The sequence below is a fragment of the Dryas octopetala genome, chromosome 4 (assembly GCF_963921425.1).
Source record: "Dryas octopetala chromosome 4, drDryOcto1.1, whole genome shotgun sequence".
Taxonomy (NCBI): domain Eukaryota; kingdom Viridiplantae; phylum Streptophyta; class Magnoliopsida; order Rosales; family Rosaceae; genus Dryas; species Dryas octopetala.
In genome coordinates, this window is record NC_141369.1 from 12,543,279 (window position 1) to 12,559,522 (window position 16,244).

Consider the following 16,244-nt stretch of genomic DNA (forward strand, 5'->3'; position numbering starts at 1 on the left):
ATAAATAAAACTCATAATAATTATTATATTATATTGAAATATCTTATTAATTTAAATGGAATTTGCTAAAATGATTGAAAGAGTTTTATTCCCGCTTGAAGTTTCCAGTAAAATTTCTTAAAAACCAATAGTAATGATAATTAGATATAGAAATGCGACTAGTTACACTCGGTCATGTAATGTATTAAAAAAGTGGGAAAGGACTACTCGGCACTTCTTTTTTTTTTTTTTTGGGCCAAGAGACTACTCGGCACTTCAAATATATAGCGCGAAGTCAACGGTTTTAAAGAGAACGGAACAGAAGCAAACCTTAAATCTCCGTTCTTGTGGTCAGGTTTCTGTATTTTGGTTTAAAGCTCGAAAGAGGTATGCCTTAATCCTATAATGAAGAACACTGTGTCCTTACTCTTGTCTTGTCTTGGTTGCTTAGCTTTGAATATTATGCTTTCAGATGTTAGCCGAACCATGTCAAACCTTGGTCTGACTTCTACTTGTTTGATTTGTTGCCTCTTAGATAAATTTTGCTTGATTGTAGCATATTAATTTGTTGCTACTTACTTGCTGTCCCGGGTTTTATTCGATATATGGATATTGTTGGTTTGTTGGGTTGAGTTGAGTTGAGTTGAGTTGTGTGTGCTAATTTGCAAAAGGTTTAAAGCCCAACAGAACATGTTCTCTGTTGAGGTATTTGGTGCTGCCCAAGATGAAAACAAGGCTGCCAAGAAGTTGCAGAAAAGCTACTTTGATGTGTTGGGCCTGTGCTGTTCAGCAGAAGTTGCTCTGGTTGAGAATATCCTGAAGCCTCTTGATGGTGTTAAAGAGGTATCTGTGATTCTCCCTTCTAAAACTGTCATTGTCGTCCATGATAGTCTCCTCATCTCCCAGAAACGAATTGGTAAATACCAGAAAAACATTGCTCTCACTTTGATGCTTTTCTTTTTTTGTGTGTTCTTTTGTAAATTATTATTAGACCAGTTATTAGTCAGTTGACCGCGTACTATACCTTTTTGGTGGTAGTTATTGATGAATTGGAAGTTCAGTGTCATGAAGAGCAAAGATAGAGGATGCTGTGAATGTTGTTTCATTGGAATTTCATATACCACCTTGGCAATTCATATAGTTTGATAATAATGATAGTAAAATGTATTTTGAATAAATTTTGCATTTTTTAGATTTTTCTTCAATTTTTTGATGATGGATTTGTTAATTAAGAAAGGGAGTAGAATCTGCTAATCCTTTCTCTCTCACGCATTGTTGTGTTACCTTATATTTTCTTGTGAACCCTGTTAGCTTACATGGTGAAAGAAATAAACTACCAAAGGAGAGAGTAGAATGAGAATGAAAATAAGAGTCCCCCCCTATCAGGGCTGGTTCCCTGTATATATCAAAAGCATATTTAGTTATAACTTATAACATTGTACAAATGATACTATGATTCATAACTCATAACAAATCCTATATAAATTGTTTAGTGTTTCATGCACAGTGAGTCTTAACTAAATATCTTTCATCTGTCATGATATAACAATATAACTTTGGAATCATTAAATTTGAAAAAGAAGAGGGTTTCTTCTGTTTTGGATCTCAGTTCAATAATATAAAACAAAACTGTACCTATAAGAGATAGATCATAATTTAAGCCAAGCTTTTATCACATCAATGATATTTAAAAACAGCTGGAGGGATGGACAGTGAATTAATATGACAAAGAGTGCCACAAGCCACATTTTGATGTTATATGACACATTGCATAATTAATGGAAGAGCACAAACTATTTTATATATTCTTGACCAACATGCCTTTGCTTAAAATGTCCCTTATATTCTCTCTACATTTTTTTTTTTCTTTTTGTGTGTAAATTGAGTATATTATGTTATCATCATGATCAATTTGCGGTTCTTATTCATGGCAGTTGAGGCTTTAAATCAAGCAAGGCTAGAATCAAATGTTAGAGTGCATGTGGAAGATTACAAGAAAAAATGGCCAAGTCCATATGCAATTGTTAGTGGTGTGCTACTACTACTATCATTTTTGAAGTATGTATACAGCCCATTGGAGTGGTTGGCCCTAGGAGCAGTTGCAGCTGGCATTTTTCCCATTTGTATGAAATGTGTAGCTTCAATTCGGAATCTTAAGGTTGATATCAACATTCTCGTTATTTTTGCAGGTATGTGAATATTTAATTATGAGATTTAATTAATTCATTGTATTTTGCAAAGGATTTTACCTTGTGTATAATTAATTAGAAGTAGCTGGCACCTCCTTCCCTTAAGGATGAGGATAGATGGTGAGAACATGACCTTAGGCTAATGCTACAGTGATTAATTATTCTGTTCAATAACATTGACATTATCAAATACTAAAGAAGCAATAAAACCTTTAAACTCTCACTTAAAAATAAGCATATTCAACAAAGAGAAGATAAATTAGGGTCTAACTTAACTGAACTTTCCAGTTCTTTACATGACCTGGCTATTTGAAAGATTAATAGAATAGTAACATTGTCTTGGAATGATTAACATTAAAAATAAAATCTTTGGCCAACCTTTAAACTATATATGTGAATGTCCAGACCAAATATTAAAAAAAAAAAAAAAAAAAAGGGAGTCCAACCCAGATAAACTATGGCCTTGATTGGATGGCTTGAATGGTCTTAGTGTGAAATAGAATTGATGGCCTGAATTGTATTACTATAACATAATGTAATCAGTCAAGTACAAGTAGAAAAAAGGTGATAAACCATGTGACTGTATTCCAAGAGTGAGTTCATATGTTTAATGAAATGCCTTCAATGAAGCTTTTGCTCAAATTTTGTTTTTTGAGTAAAGCAAGGTTTATGCATAACATTATATGCCTGAAATTAGATAGACATGTTATGGTTTATGTAGATTTATATGTTTGCATAACTATATAGAATTTCAATTTTTTGGTACGTAGGTGCTAGTTTATGATATACTGGTAACTCAAACATGGTGTATATTTTTGACAGTGATTGGGACAATTGCTCTGAGTGATTATTTGGAAGCTGGCACTATAGTCTTTCTGTTCACCATTGCAGAGTGGCTTGAGTCAAGGTCACGTCACAAGGTTTCTTCACAATCCTTCTCCATTAGTGAATTAACCCATCTTTTGTGAAAAAGATTCAAGAACTAACCTCATTGCATATTCATCTTAGTTTTATTTTCAAAGAAAATAAAAATGAAACTTTTAAGAAGAAAAGCAACAAAACATATATGGATGGATTTGAATATTGCAGACATGCGTAATCTGTTTCAAAAGAATCAGTAATTTTGATGAAGTGCCAGTTTAGGAAAAGGTCATGAAGAAATTCGCTTCATGTAATAAACCAAATTAAAATAACAATGTTAGTAAACGGCCGAATGACTATGACATCATAGACTAATCCTGATTAGACCTGTGGTAGTCAATTACCATGTAAGAAAGGACTATTAAAAATTGTAATTTTAATCATGTTATGTACTCAGGCAAATGCAGTGATGTCATCGTTGATAAGCATGGCCCCTCAAAAAGCTGTCTTAGCAGAAACCGGAGATGTTCTGGATGTTGATCTGGTTGAGTTGAACACAATTCTTGCAGTTAAGGCTGGTGAAGTCATACCCATTGATGGAATAGTTGTGGAAGGTGAAGGTGAAGTGGACGAAAAAACACTAACTGGAGAGTCATATCCAGTTGCCAAACAAAAGGGATCAATTGTCTGGGCTGGCACTATCAATCTCATTGGTAACATAAATCTCCCTCCCTATATTTGTTGATATATAAACAGTTATGTTTTTCTTACTCTTTTCTGAAACTTTTTGGTTCTCTTTAGGTTATATTAGCATAAAAACTACAGCCTTAGCTGAAGACTGTGTGGTTGCTAAAATGGCTAAACTTGTGGAAGAAGCTCAGAACAGAAAATCCAGAACTCAGAGATTCGTTGATAAATTTGCAAGGTTTTATACCCCAGGTCAGTCAACTTTTCACCATTGCCCTGTAGGGGTTATGTTACCTATAGAATTCTTTTATTGAATTGTTCCATGAGGTGTCTTAACGTGTGGCTTGCCATCTTATTTCACGTTATGCACAAGTGTATGGGACTGGTGTGAGTGCATAACCAGTGATATATACAAACAGGTAATGGAGTAAAAAAAGTTCCATAAAAGTTGCCGGTATTAGAATTTTCCTATTTTGCAATGTAGTACTTAAAGGAAAAGAAACCTCTAAGATGATGAAAGAATGATTTTGATGGTGGTTTTTGCTTATTTTGGTTTTCTTTCTGCTCAACATGAGACTTCTTTTCCAAGTAGAACTAGGAGCAAAGAGGGCATACAGGAAAGGAGAGTTTTAGAATATAAACTTTTATAAGCAACCCAATTTTGGATTTTTCGCCCCTTCTTTTTCAGAAAATACCGAATGCTTTAGAGTTTGACTGTTACATGGATCATGATCAAGTCTAATGTTAGGGCTATTAGAAGTTATGTCACTGCTAAGGTACTACCTTCCATATGCTCTTTCGTACTAACCACATTCCCTTAATACTACAAAGCTTGCAAAGATTTTCATTAATGAATTTCCTGGTATTGTTTTGCAGTGGTCCTAGTCATATCCGTTTCTGTTATGGTGATTCCAGCTGCACTACATGTCAATAACTGGAACAAATGGTTTCGCTTAGCTTTGGTTGTTTTAGTAAGTGCTTGTCCATGTGCTCTCATCCTCTCTACACCTGTTGTGACTTTCTGCACACTTACGAAGGCAGCAACATCTGGCCTTCTAATCAAAGGGGGTGACTACCTTGAAATTCTTGCTAAAATCAAGACCATGGCCTTTGACAAAACTGGTACGATAACAAGTGGTGAATTTGTTGTGATGGATTTTCAATCTCTTCATGATGGCATCAGCGTGAACACATTGCTTTACTGGTAAAGACTACAACTCTATTCATTAAAAAAAACTGATAACTCTACAAATCTGATTTACCATCTTAAACTTTTTGCTTTTCAAGGACAAGGGATAGTAACATTGAATTGTATGAGAAATATTTAGTTTGTTGGAAAATTTTCAATCTTCTTTCAGTCCCAAATGGAAATTCAATTTATAAAATGTGTTTCCATCCGGTAAAGGCAATGGAATTACGCACTTGAGAAATCTCATCACAACTATGGTTATGAAGAAAAAGTTACTCCATGAAACTTGAGAGGGAAAGTTTTAGTTTAAGCACAGAAACTTTTTTCAAAAGCTGCAAAAAAAAAGGGGAAAAGATGGTTGGGTGGATTCCTTTCTAATTCAATACACAAAAGTGTATTAAATTTTCTTTTGACGCCTGTGTTCATTTATAGAATTTTCTTTTTGTTTGCAAATTTCACAGTTTGTTGGTTAGTTATTAATATTAGTCAAACAAACAAAATATTCAAGGGTTTCAAGCATTGAGAGGAAGTCGAGTCATCCAATGGCAGCTGCACTGGTTGATTATGGAAGATTGCTTTCAATTGAGCCAAAGCCTGAAGAGGTGGAGGAACTTCATAATTTTCCTGGGGAAGGCATTCATGGCAAAATTGATGGACAAGATGTCTACATTGGAAACAAAAAAATTGCTTTAAGAGCTGGTTGCAGAACAGGTGAAAGCCATCAACTCCATTCTCAAAACTGCAAACCGAACCCTCCAGTTTCACATTAGTGCACGTGCATTATATATTTTTAAGTTGTTTTATGAGATAGCTATTGACTCCAAGGATGTCCATTCATTTTGTTTAACTCCAATCAAGTTGGATAAGATCTATGTTTTCATGCTTCCTCTGACCATTACTGTTATTGAAATATCAGTTCCATACATTGAAGGCTATGATAAGGGTGGGAAGACCATTGGATACATTTACTCTGGGGGAACCCCTGCTGGAATCTTTACACTATCAGATGCATGTCGATCTGGGGCCTTAGAGGCTGTCAGGGAGCTGAAGAAATTAGGCATTAAAACAGCTATGCTCACAGGAGATAGTCATACTGCAGCTATGCACACAAATGAGCAGGTGCATTATATCTAGCCTTGATATACATATATACAAAGCATTGCTTAGATGGGTTCCCGCTCAGTGGGATTTTTTTATGGTGATGGCTCTATCTTTGCTGATCTCTTTAGAATCTGATGATTCAACAATGACTGCACCAAACTGGATTTCTTATCTGTATCATTTGTCAATATTTATTTTATGTTGTTTCTTTTTGGTTAATGCATTTCTAGCAATCCAGGAAGTCTCTTGTTTTTGCGTAATCTGTTAGTGACTGGTTAATAGCACAAATGCAAAGCTCAGAAAAGATTGAAAATTTAATTTGAGATCATTTCTGGCAATGCACCTCTATCTGCAATAAAAACCCACTTGTTCAGAAATGCTATGCTGTGATTAAATTAAACTCATTTAACGATTCACTCTTTGAACTGCTCAGGGTAATATACATGGCTCTATGATAAATTAATAAGTGCATAGACATTTTCTTTGCAAATGAATGAAAAGCTAATATGAGTAGTAAATATATCTGATGTACAGCTTGAGCAAGCTCTTGAAGTTGTCCGTGCAGAACTTCTACCTGAAGACAAGGCGAGAATTGTTAATGAATATAAAATGGAAGGATATACAGCCATGGTTGGAGATGGTATTAATGATGCCCCAGCTTTAGCCACGGCCGATATTGGTATCTCAATGGGCATTTCAGGGTCAGCCCTTGCTCAAGAAACTGGGAATGTGATTTTAATGTCAAATGACATTAGAAACCTACCAAAAGCAATCCAGCTTGCGAAGAGAGCAAATAGGAAAGTGGTTGAAAATGTGATTTTGTCAATGACTCCCAAGCTTGCAATCCTTGCACTGGCCATTGCAGGTTATCCACTTGTTTGGGCTGCAGTTCTTGCTGATACTGGGACATGTGTACTTGTGATACTCAACAGCATGCTACTTTTGCAAGGAACTGACAAACGTGGAGGGAAATATGAAAAATCCTCTGCACCAGATGCCCATAACTATGGAAGCCAGAATGACAGCAAATTGTCTCATAGCAACCAGCAATGTTGTTTGGACAGCGAAGCTGAAGACGTACGTGTTCAAAAGTGCTCTTCTCAGAATTGTGGGACAAAATGCCAGCCTAGTACTTCCAATTCAAGCTTGCTTGGTAATAATGAGTGCATGGACTTGGATGAAATTCATTGTTGCCTTGGCAGTGATGACATAAATAAGGCAAAGCACTATGATCATGCAAGCTGCAAAAGAACTGGTTCTGACCTTTCGTCCTCTCTCAATGTACCCTTATTGCATGATTGTCCTTAACCTGTTTTCTTAGGCCAATCTTCGGCATTTAATTTGAATGTTGTTTATGGTGGCACATTACAAGCCCTTTTTTCTTATTTTGGATCCCTATTGTCAGCTCTCTCATTTACAAGGAAAGGAGGGACATTTGTGAAAAAATAAAAATAAAAACCCTGACTAAATTCTTGGGTTCAACTCTTGTGAATGTAAAGCATGACCTGCAATTGGTAATTTGGGACGTAGATGCATTTAATGTATGCAATCATATATCTCAAAGTCATGAAGTTTTGTCAAAGTAGTGTAATATAGTGATGTTCACAGCAGTTAAGTAATGATTTTCCTTCATGATGTAATGGCAAAAGGAAAGAGTAAGGACTGAGAATAGGAACGTGGGCATTTTTGTTGAAATGACTTTCCTATTCTGAGCAGATTAAAGGGTGAGGTGCAGCATTCAAAACTTCAGCCATCCTAGAGTTGCTATGGAATGGTTTTCTAGCCATCCTAGCTGATGGAATGGTTTCTTGTATGTTTATATATTGCATATCCCAAAAGTACAGGGGCAGTGTGGGACTATGTTAACCTTGAGAACGTTTATAGCAGCAATAATCTGCCTCGATTTTGTTAATCATTATTGTAGCTTAATGGTCGTGTGTACAAATTGACGTAAAGAATGTGAATGATAAAACAATATATAAACAACTAAATCATTAATCAGGGTGACCCTCAACCCAATTTAGACTAGAGCTAGGGACACATTGAAAAGTTGAAGTGCATTTTTTACAGCTTCTAAGTCAATATCCTTAAGTTTTCCAGTCTTGGATGAAACAATAACACAATTCTTCTCTTCTGCATTGGGAACAAAAAGTTTCCCCTTCTCTGCAGAGCCAAATAATGCAATGCTGCAAAAGAATCGCACTACAAATTATGAATTCAGTGATAAAAGAAATAGGAAAACATATATATCAAAGGAAAGTACTCATATAAGGTCAGCAAACTAGTAACTTGGCATATGCAATTACCAGGGTTTTCGACGTGCATTTGCAAGTTGGAGAGCTGCAGTGTTTGTCGTTATCACACCAACCGAGTCATTGATAAGAGCAGCAAACTAAAGCAGAAAAATAGGGTGAAAGTAAAGGGACACCATTAGAATTTGAACATGCTTCATTGATTTATCATTTTGCAGGCAACAGTCCTTGACAAAAGTTAAGATTCGATACTATCGAAGGTACTTCCATGAATGTCAATCCTGTCACCTGCCCTGAAGGAGGATTAAATTACAAAAGAAAAGTGGTTTCTTTGGGGGAGTAGGAGAAATCAAAGAAGTGTCAAGGTAGGCACAGAAAAAGCATTCACATGACAGAGGTTGTCCTACCCATTCTTTCCTCCAAACTAATGTTACTCCAATGTTTATATGTGTGTAGTTTTCCATGTTCCTTTATTTCTGTGCAACAATTGTTTCTTGGGAAATTAGTGAAGTAAGTTATACTTATGCACACCTGTCCAGGGGTTGTTATGAATACAATGTTGGCATCTTCTCCAACTACTTCCTCCACATTTTCCCTTTCTTTCTCGTGTGGAATGACAAAAAGTGGCCTAAAGTCCCTGTTGGCATATAGAATAACAAATACAGTCCCATATCAATAATTTTCTGTCAGCTCCAGCCATTGTTACAAAAGTCTTGGCCAACTAGAAAGTAAACATGCAACTTCAGTTAGACTAATACATATAAATATATAATGACTATTTTATCAAAAACAAAAAAAGAGAGAATATATGGAGGACCTTTACGAAGGAAAATGTATGTTTCTGGAACAACCTTTAGAAGGAAATCCAATAAAATTTCATACCTTATACCACTGGCTATTGCAGCCCATGCTTGGATGGGTAGCAAGCTATCAGAATCCCCCTTAGACTGCATTGAGGCTTTTGAATCTGATTCTAACCCATGAATCACAATATATTTTCCTTTATCTACACCTGCATTCTTATATTTTGACTCTACAACCTGCTTTAGCTTCTTTGAGATTGATACTTTAAGTGGGGGCAGAGGTTCCCGCGGAAGATCCCGAATTGGTCTACCCAACCAATCAACCATCTGGTGATACCTGAATTAGACAACCTGTGTGAAAATTTCTAGATACATAATCTAAAAGAATCACATCATAATATTCTTTTATCGATACATGTTGCTGCTATATTTTCAGAACACTCTTTCAAGTGCTGTCCATTTTTCAAAAGAAGCATCTAAATCATCTGTGTTGTACTGTATTATAAACTCACATGTTATATCCACCTTCAGAGAGATTTGTACTATTTGGTTTAAATGTTTCAGATAGAAACAATCCAGCTCCTGCAGCATTTACGTTTGGATAAACATAGCTAACTCTGTCTCGGGCTGTTGACATGAACAAGAATATAGCATGGCCGATCCCTGCTAGTTTGGTTGATAAGATCATGTCATAGTACCTACCCTGGTAAGAACAAGGCAATGGATTACAAAACTAGATAAAGTACGCAACCTGTTAAGTTTGAACTTACAAATATGCAATGTTAAACCAAGACCTTATAGGATTCTGAAATCTGCAGTAGGCATTTAATCATCTACGTCTAATTGTCTAGTGTAGGCAAACCAATAGAATATTGATAAAATTTTGCAGCTACTTGTCAGAAAGAAGCTAGACAATAGACATTGAAAATATAATAAAGACAATATTTCTGAGTCAACAACAACCAGACAACCATCTAATTAAGTTCTTCAATATCTATCCAATTGATAAAAGTAAGAACTGTTAGCCTATTAACATAACTTTTGGATATAAATCGATTTACTTAAAAAGGAGAAGAAGAAAGATATGCCAACCAACCTTAAGAAGTCCAACCATGTCATTATACTCAGCCGGTTCAGGAAAATGATCATCAGGGTCATAGGCATTAGCCCATCTCACATTCTTATTCAACTCATAAGCTTGCTTCCCTCTGGCAGACGCCACCACATCCACTTGGACACCCGGGTACCGTTCCTTAAGAAGCTGAATAACCGGAAAAAACAACAAATTTTCATATACACCACCAGAAACCACACAACAACACCTCCTAACATCTCCCCTCACTTTCAATGCCAATGATGCGATTTCCACACTGTACCCCATAGGGAACTTCAAGAACCCGTATGGGTTTTCCGGGTTCTCGGGTGGTCTATCGTCCTCTTCTTGCTTCCCGTCTGCGAAAAGAGATCCATATTCCATGTCAGGGTCCTCTCCATCATCAAAGGGATCAAGCCAGGGGTTCTTCTTTTTGACATAGGTGTGAAGGTTTGCTCTTTTGGTGCAATGGGGATGATGGTCTAGTGGGTTCAAGAATGAGAGCTTGGTGAAGTGGGTTGAGGGGAATGAAGGTGTGTTTGTGAGAAATGATGAGAGGGGTTTGGGAAGCAGAGAAGTTGTAGTAGCCATGAATTATGGCAACCAAGTTTTGAGTAAGCTTCTTTCTTTTGGTAGTATTGTTATTGGGAGTTAGCAGGACATATAAACGTTGCGAGTTGATTACTTGATTGTGTGGAAGGTAGTTGGATAAGTGGGGGTCCTACGGTTGGATAAGTGGAGTCTTTCCTTGGGCTCCTCTACATATTTCACTTAAAAGAAAGAAAAAAAAAAAAAAAATAGATGATGTGGCACTCTACCACCAGTAGGAGTGCAAGTTGGATCTCCGCAGTCATAAATTCAACCAATCCAAGGGCATTTTAGTAAAATTTATAAATTATCCTTTTTCCTTTTCTTTTTTTTTTTTTTTCTTACAAGAAAAGCTAAAATGGGCAATTATCATAAATTTGGAGAACATTAACTTTGACCTTGAGTGTAAAGTAACTACTCACGACTACTAGAGATACATGCCCAATGAGCATACGCAACTCTTAGTTATGAGAGACAATTTTCAAGGGCATTGTTGAAAATGTAATGTTTCGCCCACTAAAATTGTTATCGAATTTTACTCAATAAATGATGTGACAATCTTTATTTATTCAAATTTAGCGAATTAAATCTTATTTATATAAACTAAATAAAGGCGTTGATACATGTAGGAATGACGATTCATGTTAGCAAATCATGCTTGTGTTGTATTTATGTCGCATATCAATTAATCTAAACTCGATTCATTTAATTGTATCAAACGACCCAATACCACAACTCATTCATAATAATATTGTGTTTAGGCTGACTCACATTTGAACAAAAAACATAAAATTAAGTTTTCTTTATTTCCAAACCAAAACATATCACTTATGCGTTGCTTTAGACCAAACTACACTTTTAGTTTTAGTCATTATCTACTTTAGTCCACATGGTTTTAAAAGTTTTGATATAATACTTATAGTTTTTAGTTAATTTGCAATCAAAACCAAGTTCTTAAACTTCTTTAACTTTACTTCTTCTTTTTTTATGGTTTGGCAATTTGATGGCTCTAAATTAACATTAGCATGAGCATTTTGGTCATTTCACATGAAAGTTTGGAACCACAACATCATCCAATGATCAAAAGATTAGGAATTTTAGAAATTTCATATTAATTACAAACTAAAGTAACCTACAAGTTTTGATTGAAACTTTTTTAACATCTAGGCATTCATCTCTAAACTAATTAACAATTGGAGGAGTAGCTCAAGTCCTTATAAGTCACTATACACTTTTTCAATGTGGGATAACACTCCACATTCTCACATGCTCCCGCACGTGTAACATCACTTAAGTCAAACACGTGAATAACTCATATTGGGTGACGTGAAGCACGTGTGGCCACTTGGCCTAAAACATGTGAGTGAACCTACTCTATACCATGAAAGAATCTAGACAGCCATCCCAAAATTAATTGGCAATAAGAAAAGTAGCTCAAGCCCTTATAAGTCACTATGCACTTTTCTAATGTGGGATAACACTCTGGTCTCCACATTCTCACATATTAGAGTGGAAAATGAATCAAACCACATAGACCAAAAGTATAATTTGGCTGCACCCCGGGTGCCTGTGCGTGTGCGACGATCACAAATTGTGTGCTTGTGGTATTGTTGTTTTAGTTACAACTGTTTGGTTGCTGGGAAAGTTGAAGAAGTTTAGAGCTCAAGGCCTACTTAAAATTAATGTTATTGTTAATCGTTTACTAGGCTGGGTACTGTTTCATGCTTTTGTAATGATGCATGTAATTGACAAGTTTGGGTCTTTCAATAACTTAGGAATAGCAAGCTAGAGCTTTAAAAACTTGGTTTTCACCTCAAAGTAGCTAATGAGGACTTTGGATGTAAATTACTCCATTGTATTGGGCTGCTGGAGCTTTTGGGGAAGTGTATTTTGTAATTTTGATATGGGAGGAATTCGACCTTGGAACCTTCTGGGTATAGAAAATATTTAGAATCAGTTCTGTTGATTTTTTATAGTTACTAACTGGTTTTTGTTTTTATCATTATTCTTTTTCACGTTTGGCTCAACTACTCATTCTTTTGACTCAAGCGCGCTGCAATGGTAGCTAGGTTATATATTTTTCAAAGAAAATATCTTTGAAAGCCTCCTTAGTCTATCATTGACCAAGAGAAACATCACCTACTGTCGTTGATTTCAATTAGCAAAAGAAACATTAGTTGATTTCATTGACTCAGTTGCTCTTTGGTAGCTGAACAGCCTCGATCTGGAATGGTCTAATGCTAAATTAAATCGTAGGACATGTAAAACAAGCACAATTTGCAGGGTTAGGCCTGATGTCAGGCAGTTTGGAATACCATCTTAATTAGTTGCAAGAAACTTTTAAGGGAAAAGATTACAGGTACAATGAGTGCATACAGAGAGAGTTTGTCATACCCACATGGTCTATAAGGTTGGTTGAGTCTTTTTGTTTGCCTCTTGACCATGTATGAAACAAAAATGAAAGGATTGGTTCCCATAGATACAGAAGCTGCTGGTTTGGCTGAAACCATAGGATTCTCATGGACAACAGGAGTTTCTCATATACCTCAAACTCAAGGCTTTGGCTGTTACTATCATATGCAGGTCAATGCATATAGCTGAATTTAAGCCAAGCACCAATTAATGTATGTAAGCTTCAAATTGCAGTCCAAGTTTGGAAGAAATTTAGCTGCTCAGTGAAGTGAATTCAAAAGTTTCTGTCCTCTTTTCCAATGTTGTATTTACAAAATACACCTAATTTTCAAAACAGTCTGACAGTGACAAGTGACAAGTGAAAGTCAATTCTCTTAATGGACTTTCACCCTTTTTTTTTGTCAGTAAGTATTATGTTGGAGAATTCTTCCTGAAATGGCTGCTGCAAGTGCTTTTGTGAAAGTGGGATCTTTTGTCAAAGAAGAGGCCATCTGTTCCACCAAAAACTGCCGAACTTCCGGTGTTTCGGTCTTTGTTTTGGTGCTTTTGGTATCAGCACTGGGCTTGGATTTTGTCATGTCAAGAGTAATGGTAGGTCCAGTTGAGCCAAGAGAGGTTGAGCAGGGGACTGATCCTAAGGTCATGCAGCGGTTTGAGTCTGATGTTGCTTCAAGTTGAGAAGGGTGGGGATGGTTGTGTTCACCTTCATAAGTTGCCACCAGAATAGATTGGTCTTCAACACTTCTCTGGACCTGAAGATCAAATTATGGCAAACACACCTTTAATTAATATGCCTCTTAGTAAGAAACTCAAAAGATTTGAATGATACATAGCAAAACTGTCCCAATTACTTATTTTGCTAAGTTAAGACCTGAACTGCACTTTACTAGATAATTTTCTGATTACATAATAAGTTTGGAGCAGGAAGGGAAGGTTTTGATTTGGGCTCACCTTCTTTTTGACAGGGCAGCTTGGAGCAAAAGAGCATTTGAAGTATGCTCTAGGACAAGGATTATCCCTGGTAACTTTCTGGCCATATTTTCTCCATTGATATCCATCCTTCACAACCTATACAAATACACAAAGAATTGCTCAGTACACACCTCAACCGAACTAAGAGAATTAAGAAAAAAGGCCTACAGTTCAGTACACTCTAGCAATATTGTATGATATATGGACTAATTACCAGGCTTGTTGTGTCCGATGCTTCGGTCCTGACATAAGCCCTTGAAATTTTTGCCTTGATGGTCTGATCTTCCCTTGGTTTCTTGCATGATTCTCCATCACTGGAGCTGCTCTCAGAGTTCCCATTAACTCCTCCAATGATATTGCTGTTGTTGTTGATGTTGTTACTGCTTTCAGACTTTCTTTTCTTGGATATTGGGCTAAGATCCTTCTCTGGTTTCTTGTTCATGTGTTCTATCAATTGGCTTCTTAAAGCATTATAGTTCTCACCCATCACAGTCAACATTTGGGTTAGCTTCTTGTTTTCTGCACTCACCCGGTGCAATTCCTCTAACAAAGCACCACTCTGAGAATGAAAAAACAGATAAAGATCTTTAGACATATGCACCCATATAGTTATATTTCATGGTTTGGACCATACAAGACTGGACTGAAATATACTAAATTAATTTCTATGTTCATTATTTAGTCTAGTTGAAAAGCTGCAAGTAGTTAATACTGTAAAGAAGTTTGTATTGCTTGTTGCTATTGAAATTGAAGCTTTTGATGAAGAACTGCCTACTTTCAAAACACCCATTTTAATATATAACTGCATTCATCATTATAATACATGCTTGCTAAAAGTTCGATCTAAACATTTTTGCTTGAATATGCTGCCAGACACATCATTTTTTGCTTGGATTTGGGAGTTTATTAGGCCATAGATTCAAATCTTGCTAAAGAAAGAGACCCAATTAAAAAAAAAAAAAAAACACATGGAAATTATCTCCAGCTAGCCTTCGTTCACTGACAGCCACAAACCAGAAGATAGAGAAGGTAAGGTGGGAAATAGAAAACTAACCTCATCTTTTGCTGAAAGCTGCCTCCCAAAGTCTATCAACATCTTGCTATGCACCTCTTTTTTCTGAAACCAAACAAACCAACCAACTTCTAAGTAATTCAGCAATTTTAAGCAAAGTGATAACCATAGCTAGTAGAGAAAGAGCTTCTGGGCATGCCAGAGACTCGATCTGTATATTAAGTTTCCACCTACCGGAGTATCGTCGAAAAGCCGGAGAGGCTTGGCATTAAGATCCAAAGAAGTCTCATATGCAGCTGATGAGTAGTTATCCATATCCTTTGAAATATTGCAGCAAACTATAGCAGCTAGCTAGCTCTTCCTATACTCCTCAACCAAATCTTTATGCCTCAATTTGACAAAGAAAACAAAAAGATCACAGGGTCGGATTCCTTTACCAAAATCTAGAGCACCAAGTTGTGTGAAATTGGCTGAAAGAACCAAATGAAGGCAAATATATAGAAACCAAAAGCTCAAGCTGTATAAGGAAACAGGGTCGAAAGAGAGAGAAAGAGATAAAGATTATATATACGAGTGTCAGTGAAGAGCTGGCAATGAGCTTTTAGTTTGGATCTAATGGTAATATATAGTAATCTAGATCTTTGTTGCTACGTATAAAAGTACAAGAGAGTGGCTTGGTGTGCGTTTATAGAGAGAATATTATAAAGACTGCAAAGGTGTGCGACATGTCGGTTCGTCATGAGAGTTGAATTTCTTGTTCAAAATTTTGAAGTCAAGCACGCCATATAAAATTAAGAAAAAAAAATATCATTGAATTGTGTTTTGTTACTTGTGTATGGTAAAGCACTAATGGTAAAGCATTAATTAATTGGTATTTTCAGGAACAGATATGGGGGAAGAGAAGTTCTATGTTGACCCGATGCTGTCTTTGTCAAATATTGGGTCTTTTGCCTGGTGGTGTGTGGGGGGGTATGTGTGTGTATTAACTCTTATGTATGGGCCTTTACTTTTCTGTCACGTTTTGAACTTTCAAACATTTTACACGTTCCATGTATTTTCATCCATATACACAAAACAAAAAAGTATATTTTGTGTATTGATTGACA

At 36.2% G+C, this 16,244-nt stretch overlaps 3 protein-coding genes across 3 annotated transcripts; 1 reads left to right on the forward strand and 2 right to left on the reverse strand.

Moving 5' to 3' along the window:
- Positions 1 to 255: 255 nt before the first annotated feature.
- Positions 256 to 7,498, forward strand: LOC147286930 (putative inactive cadmium/zinc-transporting ATPase HMA3). Its single transcript, XM_086240226.1, has 10 exons — positions 256 to 366; positions 651 to 895; positions 1,914 to 2,168; positions 2,991 to 3,088; positions 3,487 to 3,742; positions 3,831 to 3,968; positions 4,593 to 4,920; positions 5,414 to 5,616; positions 5,822 to 6,024; positions 6,541 to 7,498. The coding sequence occupies exons 2-10, from the start codon at positions 670 to 672 to the stop codon at positions 7,312 to 7,314; spliced, it is 2,481 nt and encodes an 826-aa protein (XP_086096352.1). The 5' UTR covers positions 256 to 366; positions 651 to 669; the 3' UTR covers positions 7,315 to 7,498.
- A 485-nt stretch (positions 7,499 to 7,983) lies between these two features.
- On the reverse strand, positions 7,984 to 10,803 carry PNSB1 (NDH-dependent cyclic electron flow 1). The gene is made up of 6 exons (XM_086240292.1): positions 10,158 to 10,803; positions 9,574 to 9,764; positions 9,141 to 9,398; positions 8,790 to 8,895; positions 8,313 to 8,398; positions 7,984 to 8,192 (listed from the first exon to the last, which is right to left on the reverse strand). Exons 1-6 carry the CDS (start codon positions 10,743 to 10,745, stop codon positions 8,027 to 8,029), a joined length of 1,395 nt encoding a protein of 464 aa, XP_086096418.1. The 5' UTR covers positions 10,746 to 10,803; the 3' UTR covers positions 7,984 to 8,026.
- A 2,262-nt stretch (positions 10,804 to 13,065) lies between these two features.
- Positions 13,066 to 15,734, reverse strand: WRKY40 (WRKY DNA-binding protein 40). The gene is made up of 5 exons (XM_086239650.1): positions 15,373 to 15,734; positions 15,181 to 15,243; positions 14,341 to 14,685; positions 14,106 to 14,222; positions 13,066 to 13,906 (listed from the first exon to the last, which is right to left on the reverse strand). The coding sequence occupies exons 1-5, from the start codon at positions 15,451 to 15,453 to the stop codon at positions 13,556 to 13,558; spliced, it is 957 nt and encodes a 318-aa protein (XP_086095776.1). The 5' UTR covers positions 15,454 to 15,734; the 3' UTR covers positions 13,066 to 13,555.
- Between the last annotated feature and the right edge of the window lie 510 nt (positions 15,735 to 16,244).